This window comes from Eucyclogobius newberryi, unplaced genomic scaffold, assembly GCF_026437365.1.
Source record: "Eucyclogobius newberryi isolate DKJ021-1_F unplaced genomic scaffold, fEucNew1.0.hap1 SCAF_3, whole genome shotgun sequence".
Classification (NCBI taxonomy): Eukaryota; Metazoa; Chordata; class Actinopteri; order Gobiiformes; family Gobiidae; genus Eucyclogobius; species Eucyclogobius newberryi.
This window is the reverse complement of record NW_027315945.1, coordinates 16,388,988-16,416,526: the sequence shown is the minus strand read 5'-3', so window position 1 is coordinate 16,416,526 and position 27,539 is coordinate 16,388,988. Positions and strand designations below refer to the sequence as shown.

General features: G+C 40.8%; 1 protein-coding gene across 1 annotated transcript in view; it reads right to left on the bottom strand.

The window, feature by feature from the left end:
* The window catches only part of cdk14 (cyclin dependent kinase 14), a 245,850-nt gene extending 218,311 nt beyond the window's left edge, over nt 1-27,539 (bottom strand). Inside the window, exons 1-2 of the mRNA XM_072460366.1 lie at nt 27,394-27,539; nt 7,620-7,651 (exon numbers count right to left, since the gene is read on the bottom strand). Of these exons, the coding sequence (XP_072316467.1) occupies nt 7,620-7,651; nt 27,394-27,487 (126 nt within the window). The 5' untranslated portion in view covers nt 27,488-27,539. The remainder of the gene's footprint in view (nt 1-7,619; nt 7,652-27,393) is intronic.

Sequence of the window (27,539 nt, the reverse complement as noted above, 5' to 3'; positions counted from 1 at the left end):
TGACATCTGGATGTTAATAGCATTTCTGAATTCATCAAACTTAATGGTCCATTTATGAGATGTAATGGAAGCTGTCATTCACAGACACACAGGGGAAACCCAACAGGGATTACCCCTCCGAAACCATGGCAACTCATATCACGGTGTTATCATTCATTTAGATGCAAGGCACAGTGGATGCAATTAACAACAATAGACTCACAGTAGATTCTCAAGGTGGATGAAGATGTCGTACTACGTGTTAAAGCTTAGATTAGCTGAAATATTATTGCAATTTGGGCATGTAAAGAAAATACCTGTTACCATGGGTGCACCTCGATCCGTTCTCTGAAGAAAAACTCATCAGTTGCAACTTCTCAAAAGAACAATCAAATCTCAAACATTTCAAGTGTGTTTTGATTTCATTTAACTGGTTTTATTGTTTTGGGGCATTTTTTGGGCTGTGCACTTTGGAAACTGTCTCTTTTTATTAAATGTGCCATATAAAAAACGTGGATTTGGATTCACTTGAATTGAAAGTGCATGGCCAACAGCCCGTATGCACTTTTGTGTTAAACGGTTATTAAACAGAATTAAACTTGTACTTCCAAATGAGAAAGTTGAAGAAGCCTGCTGCTTAAACTTTAACAGACCATAAATGATTGATTCTCCCCAAGACTAATGGCAATGTTTACTTTTTAATGGATTCTCTGAGGGTTTCCAGTAATTAAAAGGACACATTCTTCACATTATTTTTTGACTCCAAACTCTGAAAAGCTGCTAGATTCCAATAGGACTGAGAATAGATTATGATCTCAGAGTGTGACAAAGACAAAATTGTTTAAATAATTGCTGCATTGTATATCAATCACTAAATATGTCGGTGTAATCCCTCATTCGTCCAGGCGTGTTCCATAGTAGAAAAAGCTTCAGTTGTAGTCATCTGGACTCAGTTTGAAAAAATAGACGTTTCGACTCTCATCCAAGAGTCATTGTCAATAAAAGAATTTAGGTCGAGAACTCCGAGAATTAATACTGTTCTGTGGTAAGACCCGCCCATTGGGAGGAGCCTTCCTGAAGTAGAAAGAGTTGTTTGTTTCAACAGAAACTCCCCCCTTGTATCTACCGAGCTAGCCTATTCAGAATCTTAATGGGCTATTAGAAACCTCTTTGTCTTTGTGAGACCCTGGCTCAACCACCCTGAGTACCTGATTAGCATCTGAATGTCCTCTACCTTTCCAGGGGTTCAGTAACCCATTATAAATAACAGGAAGATTAAACCTTAGCCCTCCATTTCTGTTTAAAGAAGGTCTTTCTTTTTTAACAAAAATAGCTTCCTTGACTCCTCTTTCAAACCATCTTTTCTCCCTGCTTAAAACCTTCACATCACCGTCTTCAAACGAGTGATTAGAGGCTTCAAGGTGGAGATGCACGGCACTCTGAGGTCCTGAACTTGTATTTCTTCTGTGCTGATAAAGCCTCTTGTGTAGAGGCTGTTTCGTCTCACCTATGTAACGTTCTTTACAACTTTCTTCACTGCATTGGATCGAATAAACTACATTGCTCTGTTTTTGAGTCGGCAACTTGTCCTTTGGGTGAACCAGTTTTTGTCTTAAAGTGTTTCCAGGTTTAAAATAAACAGGGACTTCGTGTTGTCTAAAAATTCTCTGCAGTTTTTCCGAGAGGCCAGACACATAAGGGATAGAGACACCCTTCCTTCTCTGTTCAGTTTCCCTTTTGTCCTGCTTCTTGGTTCTCTTCACTCTGTTGAGAGCCCAAGCGGCTCTTTGGTTCCAACCACCCACTACAGCACAAGCTGGGGGTGATCAGAACCTTACAACACAGAGCTCAAGGTGTGCCCACCAGCTCAGAGGGCAAGAAGAAAGAGGAAAAACATGTCCGTAATGCCCTCTCAGCCTGTGGTTACCCCGCTTGGGCTCTCAACAGAGTGAAGAGAACCAAGAAGCAGGACAAAAGGGAAACTGAACAGAGAAGGAAGGGTGTCTCTATCCCTTATGTGTCTGGCCTCTCGGAAAAACTGCAGAGAATTTTTAGACAACACGAAGTCCCTGTTTATTTTAAACCAGGAAACACTTTAAGACAAAAAACTGGTTCACCCAAAGGACAAGTTGCCGACTCAAAAACAGAGCAATGTAGTTTATTCGATCCAATGCAGTGAAGAAAGTTGTAAAGAACGGTACATAGGTGAGACGAAACAGCCTCTACACAAGAGGCTTTATCAGCACAGAAGAAAAACAAGTTCAGGACCACAGAGCGCCGTGCATCTCCATCTTGAAGCCTCTAATCACTCGTTTGAAGACGGTGATGTGAAGGTTTTAAGCAGGGAGAGAAGATGGTTTGAAAGAGGAGTCAAGGAAGCTATTTTGTTAAAAAAGAAAGACCTTCTTTAAACAGAAATGGAGGGCTAAGGTTTAATCTTCCTGTTATTTATAATGGGTTACTGAACCCCTGGAAAGGTAGAGGACATTCAGATGCTAATCAGGTACTCAGGGTGGTTGAGCCAGGGTCTCACTAAGACAAAGAGGTTTTAACAGCCCATTAAGATTCTGAATAGGCTAGCTCGGTAGATACAAGGGGGGAGTTTCTGTTGAAACAAACAACTCTTTCTACTTCAGGAAGGCTCCGCCCAATGGGCGGGTCTTACCACAGAACAGTATTAATATCGGAGTTCTCGACCTAAATTCTGTTATTGACAATGACTCTTGGATGAGAGTCGAAACGTCTATTTTTTCAAACTGAGTCCAGATGACTACAACTGAAGCTTTTTCTACTATCAATCACTAAACCTTACCAAAGAGAATGCTTTAATTACGTTACAAAGACACAAAGAGGCACTATTCTGTAAAGCTCAGCACTTTTAGCACATGATTTAAATTAAGCCTGTCTTGTTGTTTCACAATCAGTTTCCTTTAAACTTTAATGCAGACACTAGAAAGGAGAAGAGACGTGGGCAGCTATAGAAATTCAATACATTCAAATTCTGAAAATGTGGGGCATCTAAAATGCTGAACATGGCTGTTTCATCAATGATAATAGATACAAGAATACAAAAAATGCTTGAAGTGCAGGTTTTTAGTGCCTTTAGTTGATGTATTTATACCTGTTGTAAATATAAATTATAGTTTTACATCGATTGTGTAGCTGTTTGTGGAGAAAAGTTGAAAAATCTGTAGAAAATAACAGGAAGTGACATCACACTAGGGACACTCATTCCAGTCAAAGTTTATGCATTATTTACACATAAAAAAACAACAGTTTTTACCTTCTAAACATACATCATTCAACAACAAAAATTAAAGAAAATTTGCCCAGTGTTTGCTGGGAAATTTCCTGGTGTGATGTCATCAAGTGCAGGAAGTGAAATCATAAACTTAAAAAAAAGCTATTCTGGGATGACATTTTTTATAATTTTAGAAAAATGTAAAATATATAAATCTTAACTGCATTTTAGTCCAACCACAGAGGCACTTTTACGTTTCTATTGACAAATTTAAACTTGAATAGAAATAGTGCAGTACATATTACAACTGTACTGAATAACAACAGAGTAACATCACCACCTCGTACTGTATGTGTGTGTGGTGATTGTCACCCTGCGATTGACAATGACTGATTCCTAATGGCATACAAACTGCTTTATTCTAGAATCATATGTGTTTTCTGAATAAATGCTTGGTAAGCATATTATTGCTTTGCCTGGAATGTTCCGCAATGTTGCATTAAACATGTGTAGCTTGCATTTATTCAATTACAGAAGCTTTCCCTGCTTGAAAAAAACATCCATTCTTACTGTGAGCGGGGTCCGATCTCCACAAATTTGATCTGTTATTTGGCCTGGTGGTGTCGCCTGCTTGTCGTCATGGAGATAGAACCCTCTAGTGTTGTTTATATATCAACTTTTATTGTTTGCATCTCCATAATAAACAGACACTATTTTAACAATGCTTCAGCAATGTATTAAAATGTGCCTATAAATGTTTTGGTTGAGGTTAAAGTGTAGCACACAATAGACCGCAAAAAGGCAGAAATGCACTTTTGTACCCTTCTGCCTCCTTTTGGGGTCATTTTATTAGTTTTAATTATAGCGTATATACGGTATATAACAAATAATAATATAACAAAATAAGTGCATCTTCAAGTTGGGTTATTAGACAAGGTTTGACTGATTGTCAAGAAACCATTTGGAGCTAATGCATTTTTTTAGAATATAATTATCCCCACAGTTTAATTGCCTACCTTGTATTAAATATTTTAAATGCAAAAATGCTGTGAAATAACTCTCTGACACATGGCTCGATAAGTGTCCATTAACACACGCCATATAAGGCTGGATATGTTAAAGATACAGAGCTCAGCGGTGCAGCAGCTGTGAATGGTTTGAACAGACATAGCTACAATGATCTATGATAACCATTGTAACAGACTTAGGTGGTAAACAAACTTTCAATCGTGGAGACGAAGAGAAACGAGTTTAAATACACAATGACAAGCCAGCTGTTCCGTAAACCAGTTCGTTCCAGCTGGAAATTGTTGAATCCTTGTCATGCATCAAAACAGGAAGCAAACTTTTTTCCCCTTCTTTGGGTTCTTTACATTCTTCCCAAACAGCAAGCCCCATTTATAGCAAACTGTCCAAGCTAATTCCCATGGCCTCTCAAAATGGCTTGGTATTAGATGTTTTTCCACCCAAATCCATTCTCCAAGCATGAAACCTAGCGCGATATATGCCCTTACCCAAACAAACATTTCGATGCGTGACGTCTGATATGGCTGATCCCATGTGTGTCTTGGCCAACAACAATAATAACCTCCCTGAAAAATACCGGAGCTGGAAAAGTCAAGCGTTTCTGATTGGCTCCATCAACCGCAAATAGCAGCTGAGGCAGCGCAACAAGAGCACTTGGACTTTTCAATATAAGACATAAAACAGATGGAGCCGGTCATAGGAAATGGTTCCACAGACAGACCTATTCAGAATTAAGTACATTAAATGGGAGCATGACTTCCAAAAGATTGCTCTGTTAAACATGGAGTATGGTTTGAAGATAAAATATTTGACTTTTCTCCGTCATTCGAAATTCAAATGAGAAAAGCGTGGCATAGTATATATTTGTAATTGAAACAAAAAAGTATAATACTCAGCTCAGGGTAATTAAAAAAAAATATATTGTTTTTTTTTTGGTCAACATTACCCACCCCTGCTGTGCCCGCCAGGACATTGTAGTTCATTGCCAGCCTAGAAAGCATATGTGCGGAGAGGCATAAGCTTTGAATGGGTGTGAAGAACAGTGATGTAGCCACAAAGTTGAAGTAAGTGAAATACAATACAGCTCAAAGGGTTTTGTTACAGTCACAGTAGGCATGACCTTGGCCTAACCATCTCATTCAACAGCACTTCTGCACTTCACAATATGCTTTGTTTTAGTGTCGCTCTCCTGGTATTTCTAAAGTAATAAGTGAAAAAATACTTTACAACCCGCCCTAAAAAAGAAAAGCATATGTTGGTGTGTTGAATAGCGGTGGGAGATGTATAGAATTACGTAATTATCATTTAAGAGATAAGCAAAATTGGAATATCAGGGAAACCATCCATAATAAAGACTTTAATAAGACTGCAAAAAGAACTGATAGGCCAATACTACAAAATACTCTAAAGTATTCTCCAAACGGGGGTATACAAAGTCAAGATATTACTATTGAAACACTAGAAACCCAAAATCAATGTATTATTTTTTTATTATATATATTTTTTTCATGTATTATATTGATAATACCAATGTCTTGCACACAGCATTAGTTACCATCAAGCTACCTTTTACATATTGCTTGAAAAGTGCTATAATTCACTCTCATACTCTTTGATTAGTTGGCATTAAAGTCAATTAAAGTCCAGCAGGATGTAGCCACATGTGCACATTACTCCATCACTGTAGTTTTAACTCAGAATAGACTAACCAAGCAAGATTCCACATCAATACAACTCTGCATGGCTGTATCCTCAGACCAATCGACCCGATCATCAAACTGACGCCCACAACAGAATCCTGGCAGCCGCCGTGAGAGGGATCAATATGCAATGAGGGCACGTACGCATTACAACGCATTTTAGAGACAATCAAACAACAACACAAGGAGGGCAAGGATTTCCACTAAAACTTAACTGTCCCGCACCGAGCATCCAGAGACGAGATATCAAGACATAAATATTTGACAGCCACAAGACTTTTTTTTATTGGTTAGAAACTTGTATCTTAAAATTTTGAATGATGTTGAATTGTTTTTTTTCATCTGCCTGTCTATCTTGTGGCAACTTTTATGTCTATGCCAGGAATACTCCACGTACAGTATGATCTTGAAGCTATGTATACTATGTATACTATGTATACTATGTATACTAGGTAAAACTTCCCCTTACGCTGAAGGATAATGACTGTATCAACAAATGCAACATGATTCAAAATGAGAAGACCAAGTGTTACAAAGTATTATATCATGACTGCAGCATAATTGTTTATGATCAATGATATCAGCAATCTTTGTAAGTTAAGGATATTGGAGTGTATTTCCAAATAAATGTTGTTCATGGACTAGACATTACTGTTGTGTCACAATGCTAAATGATATATTCAAAAAAAATACTAAGACTTGATACTCCAGGTTTTGATAACACAATTATAATTATTGGGTGGTGCAACAGTTAGCGCTTAAACTTAATTTATTCATTAGTTTGACCTTGTATGAACACGCGTCACTGTCACAGGTGGGCTGCCGGGCTGCTGCTTTGATTGAAATTTCCATCAGGAATAATATATAGCATAATTTTTTTAAACAGGAAAAGATTAAAAAAATCAGGCCTGATTTAGGGGAAAAAACTGATTAGCAGCATGTTCCTGTTACATTCAACAGTTCACAATATCTACAGTAGTAGCTTTTAGCCAGGAGCAAGAAGGTGCTGGGTTTGACTCCAGGCGACATGGGGCGTTTCTGTGTTGCATCTTCTCCCTGTGTCTGTCTGTGTAGGTTTCTTCAACGGTTTCTGGTTTCACCTACCACTAAAACATTTTCAACACAGAAAAGTATTTTTTTTAAATATATTACCAGTTCTAACCTGATAAATCCAGACCTTTCTCAATCTACTCAGGAAAGGTGCAGTTATGTACTGTTATGTGTTACTTGTTCAAATACGTATCTAGTTCCAATATCAATTAGCGGCAGGGTATCAACACTTTTGACAACTCTGTATACCCGTAATGCTGGAACACTATCTTTCATCAATAATAAACAACCAACTAAAAAGCAGATTGTAATTGAATCTTGTATACCGTAATTGTTACTTCAACAAATCCATCTGCTCCTGAAAACCACCAGAAGTGCCCAAACCACACTGCTCATTCCTTCACCCATAGACCCACATGTCAGAGCAGACTGACCCCAGGGCCAGTGCCTCAGATGAAACAGCATCTGAATGCATTACCCAGATGACACAGAGGCTTGCATTTACACATCCAACAAAATATAACTCTGTAACATCCATCTCGCAAGTGGATTTCAGAGGAAAACACTTGAATCTGGGCCAGCCGAGTCACAAACGCCTCGAAACGCGTGTGTTTGGGGCTTACCTCATCAAAGCCGCTGTCTTCTTTCTTGAAAGCTGTGGAGAGAAGAGAGGGGAAGAGAGTTAGGCAGAGTCTCCATGCACAATCATGGATGAAAGAGCAGAAAAATAACTGCTGAAGAAGATGCATAATCCATTGACATTTGGAACCTATTCAGTTGCATAGCCGCGCACATAGAGGCCATATAGGACCGGTAACTGCAGCAGTGGAGCCTATTAGGAGGAAGCACTGTTTATGATAAAAACCTACAGGATGCATTAGCTACGCTGTAAGCAAATCTCTATTGAATCACGTGTATTGATCGATAAAGTAAAAGCGATTTTTACAATGTACATATGAATTAGGGTTGTCAAAAATATCAAAAATCAGATACCAATCGATACTAAAACTAGTGACAGAGAAAAACAGGCAACTTCAATTCATTCTATAACAACTAGTATCAAAATGTAATACTCGTTTGAGATAAATTTGACATTAATTGAACAGTTTTAGGATGATCTTGAGCTTTATCAGCTCTTACGAAAGACAACATGGAAACATCAAGAAAGCGCTATTATATTGAGTTGAAAAAGTCTGTCATTATCATTATGGTATAGAAATCGGTATCGAGAGTTGAGTTGCTGTGTCGTGACACTAATATGATTATAAAAAACTGTGCACTACATAACTTCGTCAGCTCACAGAAAAATTGAAAAAGTTAGGCCTGCATATACATAGTGAACCTATAAAACAGATAAATCAAGTCGTACGATAGTTTACCGTCCAAACACATTCTTGGACATTAGTGTATTCAGAAACAGTATATTCAGTCCAGCCACAAACAGGAATACAAGAATTTTCCCAACTGAATCTGCTTGAAAAGTACAGACAATGTATTTATTTATTAGTCGATTGTGCTTCTACAGTGGCATTATTGTCTTCGTTAGCTGCAGCAGAATGGCGTCAAACATCAAAACTCTCTCTATTTATGAGAGGGAGGGCTGAACATCTCAACATCACTCTGACACTTTGTTTGTCTTTGATTTCTGAACTGCTCTCCCCACCCAAGAGAGAACCCCAGAACATCATTAATAGACCAAAGCCGATTTCAAGGTTTTCCATTTGATGATCATGTGCACTAATGGAAAGATACAGATGGAGCGCTTCTAAATAAACTGACTTATTTATGTGGGCCATTGTCAATCCAGACTGCTGGGGTGTTAAACTGCAGCTTCCTACTCCTCAGAGGGTCATATCGTACAAAAGACACACACCATAAAAGCCAGACACACAAAGCCGTAGACTCATAATACGACAGACTTGGAAGAGCATTTTATATAACTAAGTCGAGCATTTCATTCGCTCTACTATTTCCAGCATTCTTTTAAAAATACCGTGTCATTTGAATGCCCAATGAAATGTAAATTATGTATGCATCTGTCTGCATTTTGAGACTGTAATGCAGTTCATTCTACAAAAAGGTTGATAATTAGGTAAATAGATGGGTTTTGTTGCATCATTAAGTATATATGTATAGATATTAGTTCTTATTTGTCTTGGAGTTGACTTGGTATAATAAAAATACACAGACAGATACCAGATCTACAGTATATTCCTTCAATATAGGGAGATCAGAGATTGAGCACTTGCATGTCCACTCAGACTTTGTGTATTGACTGATCAGAGAATTGACCCTACAACTTCCTGCAGCGAGTTCCATTATGCTGATGATACATAGTGGACAGCGACCGATACAGGTTTGCAAATATCGATTCTATCTAGACGTCAGAGAAAATCATGGCCGATAAGCTCTTTTAGTGCCGATATCTGATGATAGACCCTCCTCCCAAATTTAGGTAATATGAAAAACAATAAAAAAATACTATAAACTCAATGACTCGACGGAAGAAATGTATGATAAGAAAGAATATATGTAGCAGTGATTTGTAGGCATGCACAGCCCTGTTTGACAACAAACCCATAAGAAAGAAGTATCGGTAGTTACATTCTGAGAAGAGAGAAGCTAAGGTTTTCAAAAAATCTCCTTTAGTCAGGTGGAATGGAGGAACACTTGTAATCAAGATTATACTGGTACTGTATGAACGATATGCCCGTATCTATCTCTAATATATAGTGATCTATACAAAATTTACTCCACTACCGAGTAATAACCACATTGTGATATAAAGTGATATGAAACTGTAGGCATATTGCAACTAAACATATTTTTGTGACTGGTAAAAGTGTATGGAGGCCAATTACAATTTGAATAGCAATAACTTTTCAGAATTCAGAAACATAATTATTTAACCTTTCAAACATAGAATCTGCAAACATTTAGCGGTTCATGTTAGCTATGGACAAAGTCAACTAAACCACTGAATATGCGTGCAGCGTTAGCTTTCATACCGTTTGAATTATTTTCTGAATTCACCTGAAAACAAAAGTGTCGCACTGGAAACAGGATGTGCATTTCACAGTTTCCTCCTCTAATTGCACATCTATCTAGTGAAGCCGAACCATTTTTGACAACTCCATCTGCTGCTCATTTCAGACAAAAGTGCGTTTGTTCAAAAGACAAGCGTGAGAAAAGTTCCTTGGTTTGTTTTATGAAGCCGTGTTTGTCAGAGCTGTCACCGACTAAAAATACTCTTCACGCTGAATTCATTTGGAAACTTGAAGAGCTGGTTTTCGGATGGAAAATTAATATATATCTACACTGTGTTAATTCCCGCTCACGTGGAAACAACTGCATGTTAACAGTTACAGGTGCAAGATCTTTAAGCATTAGACGTGACAACAATGACCCCGCCCTGTGCTTTCCCTGTAAAGGAGAGCTACAGCTACTATTTATAGGTAGCACATAACATAAGAAGTGTTTAGCTTTTCTCTGTTCGCAAGAGCTTATCACCCCGCAACCGCTTGAGACCAGGTTTCTCTATGTGTGAATACAACAGAGACCCTAATATAATAGCTTTGCATCCTAATCAGTCACTTTTCAAGCCATTCATTTAAATGCACTATGTCATCGACTTAGGCTGCAAGAATGATCACAATTTAATCAAAATCTCACTTTAAATTACTGTATTTGCGCTGCAGTTATTAAAGTTATATAGTTTCCTCTGCAAACCTCTTCTCAAATGCATGTCATTCTTGAATTTGTTTGGCAGTCCATATTACACTTGTCTCGACAATTATAATGCTTCAGGTCAAAGTTTAAAATGTGCAGACGGAACAGAATCCCATAGAATTTAAATGTATATTGTAAATCTAATTGCAATGGCTATCCAACTACCACCATAATAATAATAATAAATATAGCCGCAAGCGGCAATGATCGGCCCTCGCCACGCCGCCGCCACGCCGCCGCCACGCCGCAAGAGGAGCCCCAATTGTCCTTTTATTACGCCTACTGCTGAATCTGTGACGCTGTCACATCTTCTCCCCTTTGTTTTACCATCAAAAAGCTATTTTATTTTGAATTCTTGGCAAAATGTGCGGCTTTGCCGCACAGACACCGTGACTCTTTGAATGAAAATGTGGATAACTTTTGATGGTCTTGAAGATGAGTCTCACCAAATTTCAGGTTAATAGGGCTGACGCCCTGGGAGGAGTTTGTGAAAGTCTAAAGTGTAAACATGAAAGGTTTCGGTCATCGTTACGGCAACGCCATAACAATTATGACATGAGTCATTGACTTTTTTGATGGGGATGCTAAAATTGAGTTGTGTGTCAAATTTCATATAATTTCGCAAAACTAAACATTTAACCTCCATATAAAATCTGTAGGGGGCGCTGTGGCGCCAAATGAATTTATTTCACTTCAAGTAGGTTTAGGGCAAAGAGTTTAACAACTGATTCTAATTTGACGCAATTCGGACTTTATCTGCGCAAACGGCAGAAATTTTAAATATGGGAGATTTATGAAATTCTAGCTACAGTTTGCGGCTTCGCCGCTCAGAGACCGTGAGAGGTATCAATGTAATTTGGATAACTTTTGATGTCCCACTCCTCAGTAGCATTTTCACCAAATTTCAGCTTTTTAGGGCCAACGCCCTGGGAGGAGTTCGTAAAAGTACGACGTTTGGAAAAACTCCGAAGTCATGTTTAGCCATTTTTGAAGCAATATGGCCGACATTTGGTTGGGCGGACGGCATTGCCGTAATAATATTTTTTACTTCTCTTGTCACCATCTACCTCTGCGCCAAATTTCATGATTCTACGATCAGATTTTTTTTGGGTCATTTCCCATCTCTCAATGCATTTTTGGTACATTTGGTGGCGCTGACGCGCCAATTTTTTTTATTTTAGAAAAGGGAAATAGCCAGAATGTAGAGAGGCACGATTTTTAGAGGTGTGCAAATTTTTGTGACTTTTCGTCAATGTTCACTGGGTGAAAAATAGGGGGGTTGGTCCCGAGAAGAAGAAAGAAAGAAAGAAAGAAAGAAAGAATAATATTCCGATGCGAAAACAATGTTTCCCATTTTTCAAATATCATAAACTATACATTTTCGGAAAGCGCTCGCGCTTTCCTACCTCATGGTGTGGGTCCCTGGTCACTGACGGGTACATTCGATAATTTTGAGTGGGCTCCGCCCACTTTGTGTTTTTGGCCCTCTATACAGTAATAATGTTCAATTTTTGCATTACATGCTTATATGCACGGAACATGCAAGAGATGGGGAACGTATTCGTGAGCTACTTAGCGCAAATGAGTGCTTTATATGGGGATGACGACCGCGAAGCGGTCGTCATCCCAATGTAAAGTGCTCGTTTAGTGCGAACTTTTGCACGGGCTTCGCCCGTTTACAACGGTAATGTTCCATTTTCCTACAACTAATTAGTATGCACGGGGCGTGCATGAGTGGAGGAGTGCGTTAGTGAGTGTTTGGAAGTGGGCGAGCGCTTCGCGCTCGATTTCGTGCGCACTACGTGCGCACTTTCGCAGCCGTGCTTTGCACGGCCTTACGAGATTAATAGGCCTCTCGCCAGCTTGTGGCGCTCGGGCCTAATAAAAATAATTAAAGCCGCAAGCGGCATCCAACGGCCCTCGCGGGCCGCCGGCCTTCCGACTCTGCGCTTTCGACTTGATAAAGATGGCGCCCTTATTGTGTTGAATTAAAAAATAACTTGACAGACGGCGACACATTGGACATGGCCAATCCAGTGCAAATGAACACAAGTGTCAGTCAAATTTGCTGCGCCGCCGCACAGAGACCGTGACACTTGGAATAAAAATATGGATAACTTTTGATGCCGCGCTTGTGTAGATGATATTTCCCAAAGTAAAGCTTGATCGAGCTATTGCCCACAGAGGAGTTTGTTAAAGTGTGAAGCGTAAATGTGAACATTTCAAGGATTTGGCGTTTTTCCCATTTGTGACAGTATATTTGCAGCTCCACGGCACAGAGACCGTAGCACTTAAAATCAAAATATGACTGACTTTTGATGCCCCGCTTTTGTAGATGATTTTCCCCAAATATGAGCTTGATCGGGCTATTGCCCTAGGAGGAGTTCGTTAAAGTGTGAAGCGTAAAAATGTGGTCATTTTAGAGATTTCGCTGTTTTCCCATTTCTGACATATATTTGCGGGTCCGCCACACAGAGACCGTATTACTTAGAATCAAAATATGGGTAAGTTTTGATGCCCCACTTGTGTAGATGATATTCTCCAAATATGAGTTTGATCGGACAATCGCCCTAGGAGGAGTTCATTAAAGTGTGAAGCGTAAAAATGTGGTCATTTTAGAGATTTCGCTGTTTTCCCATTTGTGACATCTATTTGCGGGTCCGCCACACAAAGACTGTAGCACTTAGAATATAAATATGGATAACTTTTGATGCCCCGCTTGTGGAGATGATATTTCCAAAAGTAAAGCTTGATCGAGCTATTGCCCACGGAGGAGTTTGTTAAAGTGTGAAGCGTAAATGTGAACATTTTAAAGATTTGGCGTTTTCCCATTTGTGACAGTATATTTGCAGCTCCACGGCACAGAGACCATACCACTTAAAATCAAAATATGACTAACTTTTGATGCTCCGCTTGTGTAGATGGTTTTCCCCAAATATGAGCTTGATCGGGCAATCGCCCTAGGAGGAGTTCGTTAAAGTGTGAAGCGTAAAAATGTGGTGATTTGAGCGATTCTACGATTTTCCCATAAGGATAACATGGGATGTTTCTGTCATCGCTACGGTTACGCCGTACAAAATATGACTTTGGCTCTCATACTTGTATGATCAGGATGGCAAATTAGAATTTTGTTCAAAATATCATGTCATTTGGAAAAACTCTATTGTTTATAGGCCACTCTGAAGGCCAAATAGTCAGAATTCTGGGAAACGTTTGCGGCTCCGTCGCACAGAGACCGTAAAAGTTATCCTTAAAATTTGGATAACTTTAGATGCCCCACTTGTCTAGAGGACGTACACCGATTTTGAGGTTGGTGGGCAAAACGCACTAGGAGGAGTTTGTTAAAGTGTGAAACATAAAAATGTGGATATTTGAGACATTTTGCGGTTTTCCCATAGGGATAACATGGGAGGTTTCTGTCATCGCTACGACTACGCCGTAAAAATTAAGGCATTTGTCTGATAAGCTTTTTTGATCGGGACGGCAAAATAGAATTTTGGGTAAAGTTTAGAACATTTTGGTAAAACTAATTTTTGACCTTCAATGTTAATTTAAAGGTCACTCTGTAGGGGGCGCTATCGCGCCCATTTCAATTTTGTCATCATAAACTGGTCCAAACTAGAAAGTTGAACAACTGATTCAAATTTGGTCCTAATCGGACTTGTTTTGATCAAATGGGAACAATTTTTAGATCTGCAATATCCCAAAATAAGTTGTCCAACTTTGCGGCTGCGCCGCACACAGACCGTAAAAGGTATCTCAAAAAATTTGATAACTTTAGATGCCCCACTTGTCCAGAGGACGTCCGCCGATTTTGAAGTTGGTGGGCAAAACGCCCTAGGAGGAGTTCGTCAAAGTTTGACGTGAACAAAATTGCTAACACAGCGTGTTTTCATTTTCAAAGGAAGATGGCGGGCATAGGGTAATTCTGGGGGCGTGGCCACAATAATATTTGTTTTTTGTCCTCACAAGAGGAATGCGTGTTCCGAATTTCGTAGCTCTACGACAAAGTTGACCTCGGGGCGTCTCCCATAGGCGCAATGTATTTTGACTTTTGTCGGTGGCGCTGATTTTGAATTTTGGGTAAAGTTTGGTGAGTTTTTGAGCATGTCCAGGGGGTCAAATTAGAGCTCAAAAAGCAGAAGAACAAGAAAAATAATAAAAAATATAGCCGCAAGCGGCAATGATCGGCCCTCGCCACGCCGCCGCCACGCCGCAAGAGGAGGGGGCGCTAACGCGCCCCAATTGTCCTTTTATTACGCCTACTGCTGAATCTGTGAAGCTGTCACATCTTCTCACTTTGTTTTACCATCAAAAAGCAATTTTATTTTGAATTCTTGGCAAAATGTGCGGCTTTGCCGCACAGACACCGTGACTCTTTGAATAAAAATGTGGATAACTTTTGATGGTCCACCCCTGAAGATGAGCCTCACCAAATTTCAGGTTAATAGGGCTAATGCCCTGGGAGGAGTTTGTGAAAGTCTAAAGTGTAAACATGTTCTGGCGATTTCCCCATTGGAATAACAAGGGAGGTTTTGGTCATTGCTACGGCAACGCCATAACAATTATGACATGGGTCTCATTGACTTTTTTGATGGGGAGGCCAAAATTGAGTTGTGTGTCAAATTTCATAAAATTTCGCAAAACTAAACATTTAACCTCCATATAAAATCTGTAGGGGGCGCTGTGGCTCCAAATTAATTTATTTCACTTCAAGTAGGTTTAGGGCAAAGAGTTTAACAACTGATTCTAATTTGACGCAATTCGGACTTTATCTGCGCAAACGGCAGAAATTTTAAATATGGGAGATTTCTGAAATTCTAGCTACAGTTTGCGGCTTCGCCGCACAGAGACCGTGAGAGGTATCAATGTAATTTGGATAACTTTTGATGTCCCACTCCTCAGTAGCATTTTCACCAAATTTCAGCTTTTTAGGGCCAACGCCCTGGGAGGAGTTTGTAAAAGTACGACGTTTGGAAAAACTCCGAAGTCATGTTTAGCCATTTTTGAAGCAATATGGCCGACATTTGGTTGGGCGGACGGCGTTGCCGTAATAATATTTTTTACTTCTCTTGTCACCATCTACCTCTGCGCCAAATTTCATGATTCTACGATCAGATTTTTTTTGGGTCATTTCCCATCTCTCAATGCATTTTTGGTACATTTGGGGGCGCTGACGCGCCAATTTTTTTTATTTTAGAAAAGGGAAATAGCCAGAATGTAGAGAGGCACGATTTTTAGAGGTGTGCAAATTTTTGTGACTTTTCGTCAATGTTCACTGGGTGAAAAATAGGGGGGTTGGTCCCGAGAAGAAGAAAGAAAGAATAATATTCCGATGCGAAAACAATGTTTCCCATTTTTCAAATATCATAAACTATACATTTTCGGAAAACGCTCGCGCTTTCCTACCTCATGGTGTGGGTCCCTGGTCACTGACGGGTACTTTCGTTAATTTTGAGTGGGCTCCGCCCACTTTGTGTTTTTGGCCCTCTATACAGTAATAATGTTCAATTTTTGCATTACATGCTTATATGCACGGAACATGCAAGAGATGGGGAACGTATTCGTGAGGTACTTAGCGCAAATGAGTGCTTTATATGGGGATGACGACCGCTTCGCGGTCGTCATCCCAATGTAAGGTGCTCGTTTAGTGCGCACTTTTGCACGGGCTTCGCCCGTTTACAACGGTAATGTTCCATTTTCCTACTACTAATTAGTATGCACGGGGCGTGCATGAGTGAAGGAGTGCGTTAGTGAGTGTTTGGAAGTGGGCGAGCGCTTCGCGCTCGATTTCGTGCGCACTACGTGCGCACTTTCGCAGCCGTGCTTCGCACGGCCTTACGAGATTAATAGGCCTCTCGCCAGCTTGTGGCGCTCGGGCCTAAATATAGCCGCAAGCGGCAATGATCGGCCCTCGCCACGCCGCCGCCACGCCGCAAGAGGAGGGGGCGCTAACGCGCCCCAATTGTCCTTTTATTGCGCCTACTGCTGAATCTGTGACGCTGTCACATCTTCTCCCCTTTGTTTTACCATCAAAAAGCAATTTTATTTTGAATTCTTGGCACAATGTGCGGCTTTGCCGCACAGACACCGTGACTCTTTGAATAAAAATGTGGATCACTTTTGATGGTCCACCCCTGAAGATGAGTCTCACCAAATTTCAGGTTAATAGGGCTAACGCCCTAAGAGGAGTTTGTGAAAGTATAAAGTGTAAACATGTTCTGGCGATTTCCCCATTGGAATAACATGGAAGGTTTCGGTCATCGTTACGGCAACGCCATAACAATTATGACATGGCTCTCATTGACTTTTTTGATGGGGATGCTAAAATTGAGTTGTGTGTCAAATTTCATATAATTTCGCAAAACTAAACATTTAACCTCCATATAAAATCTGTAGGGGGCGCTGTGGCGCCAAATGAATTTATTTCACTTCAAGTGGGTTTAGGGCAAAGAGTTTAACAACTGATTCTAATTTGATGCAATTCGGACTTTATCTGCGCAAACGGCAGAAATTTTAAATATGGGAGATTTCTGAAATTCTTACTTCTCTTGTCACCATCTACCTCTGCGCCAAATTTCATGATTCTACGATCAGATTTTTTTTGGGTCATTTCCCATCTCTCAATGCATTTTTGGTACATTTGGGGGCGCTGACGCGCCAATTTTTTTTTATTTTAGAAAAGGGAAATAGCCAGAATGTAGAGAGGCACGATTTTTAGAGGTGTGCAAATTTTTGTGACTTTTCGTCAATGTTCACTGGGTGAAAAATAGGGGGGTTGGTCCCGAGAAGAAGAAGAAGAAGAAGAAGAAGAAATATAGCCGCAAGCGGCAATGATCGGCCCTCGCCACGCCGCCGCCACGCCGCAAGAGGAGGGGGCGCTAACGCGCCCCAATTGTCCTTTTATTACGCCTACTGCTGAATCTGTGAAGCTGTCACATCTTCTCACTTTGTTTTACCATCAAAAAGCAATTTTATTTTGAATTCTTGGCAAAATGTGCGGCTTTGCCGCACAGACACCGTGACTCTTTGAATAAAAATGTGGATAACTTTTGATGGTCCACCCCTGAAGATGAGCCTCACCAAATTTCAGGTTAATAGGGCTAAAGCCCTGGGAGGAGTTTGTGAAAGTCTAAAGTGTAAACATGTTCTGGCGATTTCCCCATTGGAATAACAAGGGAGGTTTTGGTAATTGCTACGGCAACGCCATAACAATTATGACATGGGTCTCATTGACTTTTTTGATGGGGAGGCCAAAATTGAGTTGTGTGTCAAATTTCATAAAATTTCGCAAAACTAAACATTTAACCTCCATATAAAATCTGTAGGGGGCGCTGTGGCTCCAAATTAATTTATTTCACTTCAAGTAGGTTTAGGGCAAAGAGTTTAACAACTGATTCTAATTTGACGCAATTCGGACTTTATCTGCGCAAACGGCAGAAATTTTAAATATGGGAGATTTCTGAAATTCTAGCTACAGTTTGCGGCTTCGCCGCACAGAGACCGTGAGAGGTATCAATGTAATTTGGATAACTTTTGATGTCCCACTCCTCAGTAGCATTTTCACCAAATTTCAGCTTTTTAGGGCCAACGCCCTGGGAGGAGTTCGTAAAAGTACGACGTTTGGAAAAACTCCGAAGTCATGTTTAGCCATTTTTGAAGCAAAATGGCCGACATTTGGTTGGGCGGACGGCGTTGCCGTAATAATATTTTTTACTTCTCTTGTCACCATCTACCTCTGCGCCAAATTTCATGATTCTACGATCAGATTTTTTTTGGGTCATTTCCCATCTCTCAATGCATTTTTGGTACATTTGGGGGCGCTGACGCGCCAATTTTTTTTATTTTAGAAAAGGGAAATAGCCAGAATGTAGAGAGGCACGATTTTTAGAGGTGTGCAAATTTTTGTGACTTTTCGTCAATGTTCACTGGGTGAAAAATAGGGGGGTTGGTCCCGAGAAGAAGAAAGAAAGAATAATATTCCGATGCGAAAACAATGTTTCCCATTTTTCAAATATCATAAACTATACATTTTCGGAAAACGCTCGCGCTTTCCTACCTCATGGTGTGGGTCCCTGGTCACTGACGGGTACTTTCGTTAATTTTGAGTGGGCTCCGCCCACTTTGTGTTTTTGGCCCTCTATACAGTAATAATGTTCAATTTTTGCATTACATGCTTATATGCACGGAACATGCAAGAGATGGGGAACGTATTCGTGAGGTACTTAGCGCAAATGAGTGCTTTATATGGGGATGACGACCGCTTCGCGGTCGTCATCCCAATGTAAGGTGCTCGTTTAGTGCGCACTTTTGCACGGGCTTCGCCCGTTTACAACGGTAATGTTCCATTTTCCTACTACTAATTAGTATGCACGGGGCGTGCATGAGTGAAGGAGTGCGTTAGTGAGTGTTTGGAAGTGGGCGAGCGCTTCGCGCTCGATTTCGTGCGCACTACGTGCGCACTTTCGCAGCCGTGCTTCGCACGGCCTTACGAGATTAATAGGCCTCTCGCCAGCTTGTGGCGCTCGGGCCTAATAATACCTACCACCATCTTCCTCTTCACCATCAAACTGTCACAACTGCTTATTACGCTTCACTTGGTTGAATTAAAAAGGTATCTTATAAAGAAAACATGGAATTACGTGGACAGAATAATACTAATCCTATATATTTTGGTATAACTTGAAATGGATTCTACTATCTTGTACTTTGCTTGTTTAATCTGGATTGTGATTGTGATTACATTTGTGATACTGCAGCCTACTCTGTCCGCTCTGGAGAGTAGCTTCAGTGAGAGACTGATCCACCCTCGCTGTGTGAAGGAAAGGTTTCGCAGGTCTTTCCTTCCTGCTGCTGTCAGACTTTATAACAAACACTGTTAGTCCTGAACACTCGCAATACTGACCTAACCATGTGCAATTCTGTCATATGTGCAATTGCTGTTGGAATTCATGTGCAATTCATGTGCAATTACTGTGAAATTCATGTGCAATCTATGTGCTGTCGTGACACATTCATGTGCAATTACTGTCGTGATCACATGCAATGGTATTTATGTATTTATTTATTTATTTATTTGTCTATGGGAGCTTTTATTTATTTATTTATAGGAGATCTTCTACTGAAAGTGTTTTTCAGACTTCCTATAAGTGATCTGTTCTTCTGTATCTACCTCTGTATCTTCCTGCGTTGCACCAATGAAATTTCCCCATGTGGGACAATAAAGGAATATCTTATCTTATCTTTGCTATTTGTTACTTGGTCCATTGAAATTGCAATTTTTATTTAATTGTGATTAATCTTGCAATCCTACTTTTGAACTAAGCAGACATGTTTACTATTACCAAAATATCCCTATCCCATCCATTTTTTCTTTCAGATTGCAAGTATAGCACCAATATACTGCATAAAGGGTGTACTTCATATGCAGTTTTAGTTAGCGTTGTAATATTTCAGCATTACAAACTACAGTAGCTAATTTTACCATTCACACAATTATTTTTCATGTTGACATAATTTGCCATGTCTTTGCCAAGGATTGCATAGGAGGGCTGGAGTGTGTGTACGCCCTCTCCACGCCTCCAAAACCCCATAAAAAGGGCCATGCAAAGTGACTTATGAATGATATTTACATAAACATGAGCTGATAATCAGTAGGGTTGACCAAGGCCCGCGGGACAGAGAGGGAGGGGCAGATAAAAGTGACTGCAACGAATCATCCCTCTCAAATCAACTTCTAAAATGGCAGAATAAATTGTGTTTTAGTCACCTACATTTAATACTACTTAGGCAGAAGGCTATTTTGCAGATATTGTTTTGGTTGTGCTTCAGACTCTTATGTTTGAATGAGATGTTCACGCACATTAATGCACGCAGAGGTGACTGGTCAAAGGAGGGGGCAGTGAGTGTGCACGAGTGACATGGTTGCCCTTCCTGAGACAGATAGATGGATCAGCAGCAGAGGGACAAACCATTTTGCTGCAGAGACAAGAGACCAGCAGAAATAACAAAAAAACAAAAGCTTGTGAGACTTAAAGCTCTGTCGGGAGCTCTTATTCTGCCAATAAATCAGTGTGTGGAATGTTAAAACTTTGGTTGCTTGACATGCTGAATACATTATTTAATTTATTTAAACGGGGGGACCCTTAAGAGCATGAGGTCTGTCACAAAAGAACGATAATCTGGGTCAGGTTCAGATATCGGGCTACATGTCGTACACAGGGTCAGGTTGGATCATTAGAGTCGATCCAAACTCCAGCGCACGCGGAGCTGGTGCGTGAAGACATAATAACGTGTTGGATCTGCGTCTCGTCTCAGAGCTCCATTAAACCAAACCTCGTTCATGTGCTTCGTCTGAAGGAAGAGTTTTCTCCCTGATCCAATAATTGCTTCATAAGTCCATTTACAAATTCAGAAGATCTTCACAGACACAGACTGAGAGAGAGAAAAGGGTCTGCTGAGAGCGAGTATGCTCTGAGGGTCTGCTTCAGCACCACTGTGCGGTGTTTTCCAAACAACAAGCCATGGATTAACCGTGAACTGAAGGCTCTGCTGAAGGAGAAGAAGAGAGCCTTTAGGTCAGGGAACAAGGAGGAGCTGAGGACTGTGCAGAAGGAGCTGAGGAGGGAGATCAGGCAGGCTGAGGCCGGCTACAAGAGGAGGATGGAGGAGCAGCTGCAGCAAAATAACATTCAGGGAGTGTGGAGAAGCCTGAAAACCATCTCGGGCTTCAAAATCCCCCCTGCCCAGACAGAGGGGGATCTACAGTGGGTGAATGATTTAAATGCTCACTTCTTGAGATTTGATCGGTCACCCGCCCCTCCCCCTGCACAGCTGCATGCTCCCTCTTCCACAGCTGGACAATGCCCTGCATCTGTTCCTCTTCGCTTATCTGCCCCGGACCATCGGCTCCCCACTTCGCCTGGACTCACCCATCCCCCCAGCACACAGTCCCCCTGCCAACCACTGACTGTCACAGCAGCACAGGTGAGGAGTGAGCTGAAGAGGATTAAAGTGAGGAAGGCGGCAGGACCTGACGGCATCAGCCCCAGGCTCCTTAAGTCCTGCGCAGATGAACTGTGTGGAGTTATGGAGCATGTCTTCAACATGAGCCTGAAGCTGAGGGTGGTACCACAGGTCTGGAAGACCTCCTGTCTGGTACCTGTGCCTAAGACACCACGTGCCAAAGACTTCAACAGCTTCAGGCCAGTGGCTCTCACGTCCCACCTGATGAAGACACTGGAGCGGCTGGTCCTGGATCACCTCCGCTCCACCGTGAGCTCAGCCATGGACCCGCTGCAGTTTGCATATCGGCCTGGCATCGGAGTGGAGGACGCCGTCATCTCCCTGCTGCACCGCTCTCTCTCTCACCTGGAAAAGCCTGGCAGCTCTGTGAGGATCCTGTTCTTTGATCTCTCCAGCGCCTTCAACACCATCCAGCCGCTGCTCCTGAGGCACAAGCTGGAGACGGCTGTTGTGGAGTATGACCTGGCAGAGTGGATCCTGGACTACCTCATGGACCGACCCCAGTTTGTGAGAGCCCGGGACTGTGTGTCTGACACTCGGACCTGCAGTGTGGGGGCGCCCCAGGGCACTGTCCTCACGCCCTTTCTCTTCACCCTTTACACTGCAGACTTCAGACATGACACGGACAGCTGTGTCCTGCAGAAGTTCTCTGAAGACTCTGCCATCATCGGACTCATCACGGACGACGATGATGCGGAGTACAGAGGACTGGCGCAGGACTTTGTGGACTGGTGTCAGCGGAACCACCTCCTCATCAACGCAGGGAAGACCAAGGAGATGGTGGTGGATTTCCGCAGACGCCACCCCACTGCCCCCTCACCAGTGAACATCCAGGGACGGGACATTGAGAAAGTGGACTCATACAAGTACCTGGGTGTTCATCTGAACCACAAACTGGACTGGACTCATAACACAGACGCACTGTACAGGAAGAGCCAGAGTCGGCTCTACCTCCTGAGGAGACTCAGGTCTTTTGGAGTGACAGGGCCACTCCTGAAGACCTTCTACGACTCTGTGGTGGCATCAGCTCCTGTACGGTGTGGCCTGCTGGAGCAGCAGCATCACAGAGAGGGAGAGGAAGAGACTGGACAAAGTCATCAAGAAGTCCAGCTCCGTCCTGGGCTGCGCTCTGGACTCGGTGCAGGAGGTGGGGGACAGAAGGGTCCTGGCTAGATTCACATCTATGCTTGACCATGAGTCTCACCCCCTGCAGGACACTCTGTCTGCTCTGGAGAGCAGCTTCAGTGAGAGACTGATCCACCCTCGCTGTGGGAGGGAGAGGTTTGGCAGGTCTTTCCTTCCTGCTGCTGTCAGACTTTATAACAAACACTGTTAGTCCTGAACACCTGCAATACTGACCTAACCTAATACTGATGTGCAATTCCGTCATATGTGCAATTACTGTTGTGATTCATGTGCAATTACTGTGAAATTCATGTGCAATCTATGTGCTGTCGTGACACATATTCATGTGCAATTACTGTCGTGATCACATGCAATGGTATTTATGTATTTATTTATTTGTCTATGGGAGTTTTTGTTTATAGGAGATCTTCTACTGAAAGTGTTTTTCAGACTTCCTGTAAGTGATATGTTCTTTTTTTCTGTATCTGCCTCTGTATCTTCCTGCGTTGCACCAATGAAATTTCCCCATGTGGGACAATAAAGGATTATCTTATCTTATCTTACATGAGCTCGTGTACCAGTGTGCAAGGCTTCATATGTGTGTTGTCCAGAAAAATGAGTGGAATAAACAGTCCGTCTCTGTGTTTATAGGCCAACTTCTGTGTAAATGTGCTAATCTCCCTGAATAAAATTTAGGCTAAAAAATGCATTTGCTGACGATTTCCTGAATCAAAGACTACCTCAGACTCTCTTCACTTCTGCTCCTCTCCACAAGTGTAGTATTTTGCCTGTTTCTACAGACTTTGCACAGAGTTTACAGGAGCAAAGTCTTGCGACCAGTGGACGTTTTATAAATGCCATGTATGGCGCAGAGGGCGGCCTACGCACTGCGGAGTGCGTAAGAAATCTGTATAAATGAGGCCCCAGGAGAGAAGGGAGAGACCGATGCTTAGATGTGTTGATTTAGATGGAGGCGAGACGGTCAATGGGAAACTAAGAGCCAGCGACGCAGAAAAGTCAATGCCAATCTTTCCCCAAGCTTTTTCTCATGACATCCACCCAAAAGTTAAATTCTCATCTTTTCTTACAGGGCGAGAAACTGTGACAATCTATTTTGTTTAGGATTGTCAAAAACTGCATGGTATTTTTCAAGAATGCTTTAACCTTTCTCTGATTCAAAACATCTGGATGAAATCATTCATATAATTAAGATTAATCAAAGGTGCACGACTACAGGCTTGTCTGGAATGTGACCCACCCAGTATGGCATTAAACTTGTCCATATCCATGGAGACAAGCAGTTGACCTCAACAGGCCAAGTCACAGGTCAGATCTGTGAAGAGTTGACCCTGCTCACTGTTATAAGAATGTATGTTTTTGAGCAATAAAAACACCTTTAATTGAATGAATGCAAGATAGATAAGTTTAATGCCATACTGTGGAACATTCCGGACAAAGTATTAACACACATGGAGTCAATCAAGTGGCTGAGCTCCTCCAGAAATGTTACATGGTACTCCTTTAAGTTCAATGGCAGAAGTGTTTTCTGGTGAAACTCAAGCATAACATTTTTGAACTTTGAATTAATTGTTCTCTACAAATACATTTTCCTTGATCATATTCTCCCCGTTTTTAGTATTTTGATCCCACGACACTACAACAACAACACCATGACAAGACCATGACAGCATTGTGAGACTTTGGATTTCTACAGTCATACCAACTTGTCCATACCCGATCTGATCCGATCTGATCTCGGGTGCTAAGCAGGGATGGGCCTGGTTAGTATCTGGACAGGAGATTGCTGAAATGTCAGGTGAAGTGGTAGTGCATACTGTTGTTGTGTATTTGGGCAAGGCACTTCACTCACCTTGCCTCCAGTGTCCAAGTGCTAGTGTATGAAAGAGAATGTGTTTCGAGTGTGAATGGAATGGCTACAAATCAATTTTCTGTTCATATAACAGCTGTAAATAAGAGTGTTACTATTGTTATTATTTTCTTATTTATTTTTATTAAGAGTATAAGAGGTTTTTTTTATAAGAAATTATAAGAGCTTTTCTACAAGAGTGTTATCTGTTTCTTATTATTTACTTCTGTACCTACTTTGTGTTGCAACACTGTAATTTCCCCACTTTGGGACAAATAAAGGCTTATCTTATTTTATCTTAATCCGGTGTGTTAACAGCATGTGTATCAGGTATGTTCATTGGCATGCACTGTACTGACCAAATAAACAAATAAAAATAATAATGAAAGAGCTATTTTGTGCACAACGTACTTCAAAGCCCAGATTTGTACTCATGAAAGCCTATATCTGGGAGTACCAATATGAAAAAGAAGAGGGGAGATGAAGATTAGATGACATTACATTAGCTATAGGGGTGTTGTTGGATGCACCTTGAAAACTATCAACTGGATTGCATTTGAAAAAGCCTGTTAGCTGAACCAGAACTACATTGCTATAAAGACTATTTATGGACTATAATATACTGCATTTCCTGCCACACGTGTGAACCAATTATTATTCCATATGCATACTATTTATAAGCACATTGTTTACTGGATCCACATTTTACAGTGACCCACAATTCAGCCTATTTTCTAAACTCAGCCGGGGGGTTTCATACAGATCACAGAGAATATGTGACAGATTTCATCAGTCACATATTAGAGTATTGTATAATAAAGAATCACTTCCTTCATCCAGATCATCAAAATTCTGTGTATGATGCACAATAACACTATCTAATTTTATGGCCAATCTGCCTCCCCAACACGCCACTGTAATAAGCTATAATGTTGTGGATGCTGCTCTCAATCAAAACATCCAAGCTCGTAAAAAGGTTCATCACAAAGATTTCCAAAAGACACGCTGTTGTTGTTTTCTCATATACACCAACACATAACTGACCACACTGTAAGATTAATGTTATTACATCCACAATTATCTAGAATTAACAAGTCACCCAATAAGGCTCCGTTCTAGGATAAGTCTGACATGTTTGACGGGAATTACGGGATGAAATTTAATTTTTAATAACTAAGGGTTTCAATCATAGTCTTTTAATTACCATATTCTAATATTAAATGACATAAAAATTAAAAGCTGTTAACTTATAATCAATTCACAGACGTATCAGTGCTTTGTACAAAATAGTTAATCAATTTAAAATGCCTCATTTATACCTTACAATTAAATTTTACTGATTAAATAGCACATTGATACATTTTAGGGAATCTGAGACAAATACAGAGGGAACATGCTAAACAAAAGATGCAATCCAATACATTTATTATAAAGAAAAAATATTGAACGGACACCTGAGAAGCAAAATGTGTCCTATTGTCCACCACAGCATGACTTGATCTTATTGCAGACAGTGGCAAACGGAGTGCGTCTTGACATTCCTCCTGTTACAGTCGGCAAACACGGTTCATTCACATGTAGGCTCTGGGTGATGTTGTGCACTTTATTGAGAAAGAGGAACACTTCCGTGCATATAAGGGAAGTGATGACCAAATTAGGAGCTGGATGGATTTGATTGTGTTTAGATTATTGTTTTTATATACGTTTTAACAATGTTTATTGAGTGTAACAGCTAAATGAACCACAAATTGCTATTGTGGTTAGCCATTTCTTACAGCCTGATATTTTTGATGTGATAAAAGCTTTGGTTTGGTCAACATTGTTCAACATAAAATACTCTTCAAGTGGTTATAGAGTGAAATTTGGGAGGGAAGAGTGTTTATTCATCTATTTATTTATTTATATATTTATTTATGTATTATTATTTTTCACAACTGGACAAGGGCTGCACAATATATTGCAAAAGTATCAATATACTTTTGCAATATATTGTGCGGAAAAATTAACATCGCAACAAACTAAATACATTCCAATAACACCAAGACCTGACCGAAATGTAATGTTTTTTAATAAAATTATTGAAATGAAAAGCTGATTTTATTCATGTTTTTGACCCCACAATGGTTTGTCAATGTATTATTTTGACACAGTTTGACTTGTAAATCAAGGCATATACATTTTATTTCCACTGAAATGAATGTGTCAATTAGTATGTTAAAATATCTCAGCTGTATCACACTATTGTCCAACATTTGCAGCCCTAAACTGGACATGGTTTCACATTTAGGAGAGACATTTTAGACAATGCCAGACACATGCATGCAAACATAACCCCTTTAATAACCGTGAATGCTGTGGAAAAAGTACAACCCTAATAGTCAAATGAAATGAATCAAAACATGCCAAAAGGTGTGCTAAAATGACTTTGATGCCCCTTGCACAATTTACTTTGTAATGAACATTACAAAAGCCTTCTGGAAGAGAGTTCAAACTAAAATGGGAAGAAAAAGGATGCAAAGCCAAGTTTGTGTGGCTTTTCCGTGACCACAAAGCTACATCTAAACGCACTCACACAACAAGCCTGGCTCTCTTGTTGCAACATTGGCACAAAAAACACATCTGGCAAACAAAAGAAGAGTAACGGTACTTACCAATACTCCTGAAACTCTCCGACAAAGTTCTTCTCAACTTTTTCATTTTACCGATTTTCTCCGCGGGCTGCGAGGCTGGCATCAGGTCACACATCGCTGCTTTATTCTGGGAGACTTTTCCAAATGCGGTTCTGCGTCGGTTTGAG